This window comes from Oreochromis aureus, linkage group 18 (assembly GCF_013358895.1).
Source record: "Oreochromis aureus strain Israel breed Guangdong linkage group 18, ZZ_aureus, whole genome shotgun sequence".
Lineage (NCBI taxonomy): Eukaryota > Metazoa > Chordata > Actinopteri > Cichliformes > Cichlidae > Oreochromis > Oreochromis aureus.
The window spans coordinates 36,916,344-36,918,147 of record NC_052959.1 but is presented as its reverse complement, the minus strand read 5'-3'; the positions used below and the strand labels follow the sequence as shown (position 1 = coordinate 36,918,147).

General features: G+C 43.8%; 1 gene segment (V, D, J or C); it reads right to left on the bottom strand.

The window, feature by feature from the left end:
• Positions 1 to 352: 352 nt before the first annotated feature.
• Positions 353 to 1,509, bottom strand: LOC120434401. The segment is given in 2 exon segments: positions 353 to 1,026; positions 1,117 to 1,509. Coding segments are annotated over 2 exon segments (435 nt in total).
• Between the last annotated feature and the right edge of the window lie 295 nt (positions 1,510 to 1,804).

Genomic DNA, 1,804 nt, shown 5'->3' with positions numbered 1-1,804 from the left:
ATTAGTTGTTGTAGAAGATGTTTGGGATCCATATCGTTTATCAGGAATATATTCACTTCTGCTGCTTTTTGCCCCTTTCCTTAGTATAAACTGAGGAGCCTGAACATCAGAATGATGTCTGTACCAGAAAAGCCAAGGAGTATCATCACTTGTCTGATAGCTACATGTGAGTGTGACAGATTTTCCTTCTGTTTTAGTGACTTCAGTTTGTTGAGGAGTGATTGAGTCTCCAGCTGTGAGTCCTGGAAAAAGAAAGAAGAAAAGTAGTGAAATGCAGTCTGTATATCTGCTTAATGCAGCAGCTTCAACTAAACTTTAATCCCTGTTCTTAAACTCACCTATAATGTGAGATAGAAGCAAAAAGAGGTGCAGCAACATGTCTTTGGAGTTATTAAAGCCAGACAGACAGCACATGAACAATGTTCTTCCACTGCAGCACAATGACCAACAAATAATGTCATTGGATGAGCTCATGTTCAGTGGGCGGGGCCAGTTTAATAGCTGAGCCAATCAAATAGTTTTGTGCTTCCACAGCAGCTCTGTCTCTGTCTCTGATCTTTACTGCTTCATTTCTCTGTTGTCTTTGTCATCAGTCCAATGACACAAGAATCAGAGGTTTAACAGTGTGTGGCTCCCTCTAGTGGATGTTGTGGAGTATTCTGTTGTCTTTGCTCCAAAGGTTTTTGTACAGAGTTTTGGTGTTTCCTGTCACTGTGGGCTGCAGAGCACAGTAGTACACAGCAGAGTCAGACAGCTGAAGCTTCTGGATCTTCAGAGGAACTGATCTGATGCTGGAATCCAGTGTGGATGAAAATCTCTCCTTGAACTCGTCTGCTGTGTCTCCTTGGTCCCCACTAACACGACTCAGGATGAATTTGGGGCTGTTGTTTCCATCCTGTTTGTACCAGAAGAGAGAAGGTTGTGAAGAACTGCTCTCATACTGACAGCCAAGTGTTACTGTGCCTCCTGCAGCAGCAGTCTCTTCTCCTTTTGCTTGCAGCACGTTGTCTTTTTGTGCTCTGCATTCTGTAAAACACCAACAAACAGTATCAGTGTGCTGTTAAAGAATCATGTCAATGTTGGATTGATATCAAAGAAACAGAGTTGTGTTCATACCGAGGCACATAGCAGCCAGCAGCACTGAGATGAACAGAGGCGTCATATCTGCAGTGTAGAGTAACTGTGAGCTACAGCAAGTATAAAGAAGCTGTGATCTCTCTGTTTAGTCTTCATCAACACTAAGTTGGTGGATTAGAAGGAGGAGCCTGATCACAGTGACAGGACTCATTCACAGCCCTGTGTTATTCCCCCTGCTGACAGCTTTACACTCAGCACGTCTTTCTGCTGCTCTGCTTTCATTGGAGATCTTGTCTTGGATGTAGGTTTGTAGGTTCTCAGTCATCCAGGTCATGGTAGTCTTAGGAGCTTGAAAGGACGTCAGCTGGACTTCATTATATTATCTGAAGACGTGTCAAATCTCATCCAAGAAGCTTCTTCAGTTCTAAATCCAAATGGTGGAGAGTCCCAGGGATTTAAAGCCCAGTGGGAGTTGCCCTTTAAGAAGGTCATTGATCCATGATTAATAATGTTTGTCATCACGAGCTAAGGTGTGAATTATTACCACCAGAGGTTCCAGTGAAACCATTCTGAGACCTCATCCTATCATCTGCTCTATTGAGATCACCTGACACAAGATGTGAGTGAGGCGTCTGGGAAGGATCTCACACTACACTGTAGGTAGCAGACGGTTGGTGCCATAAGCCCCGCCCTCTATTTAAAGGGGGTCGTTCACAGTGGACAAAGA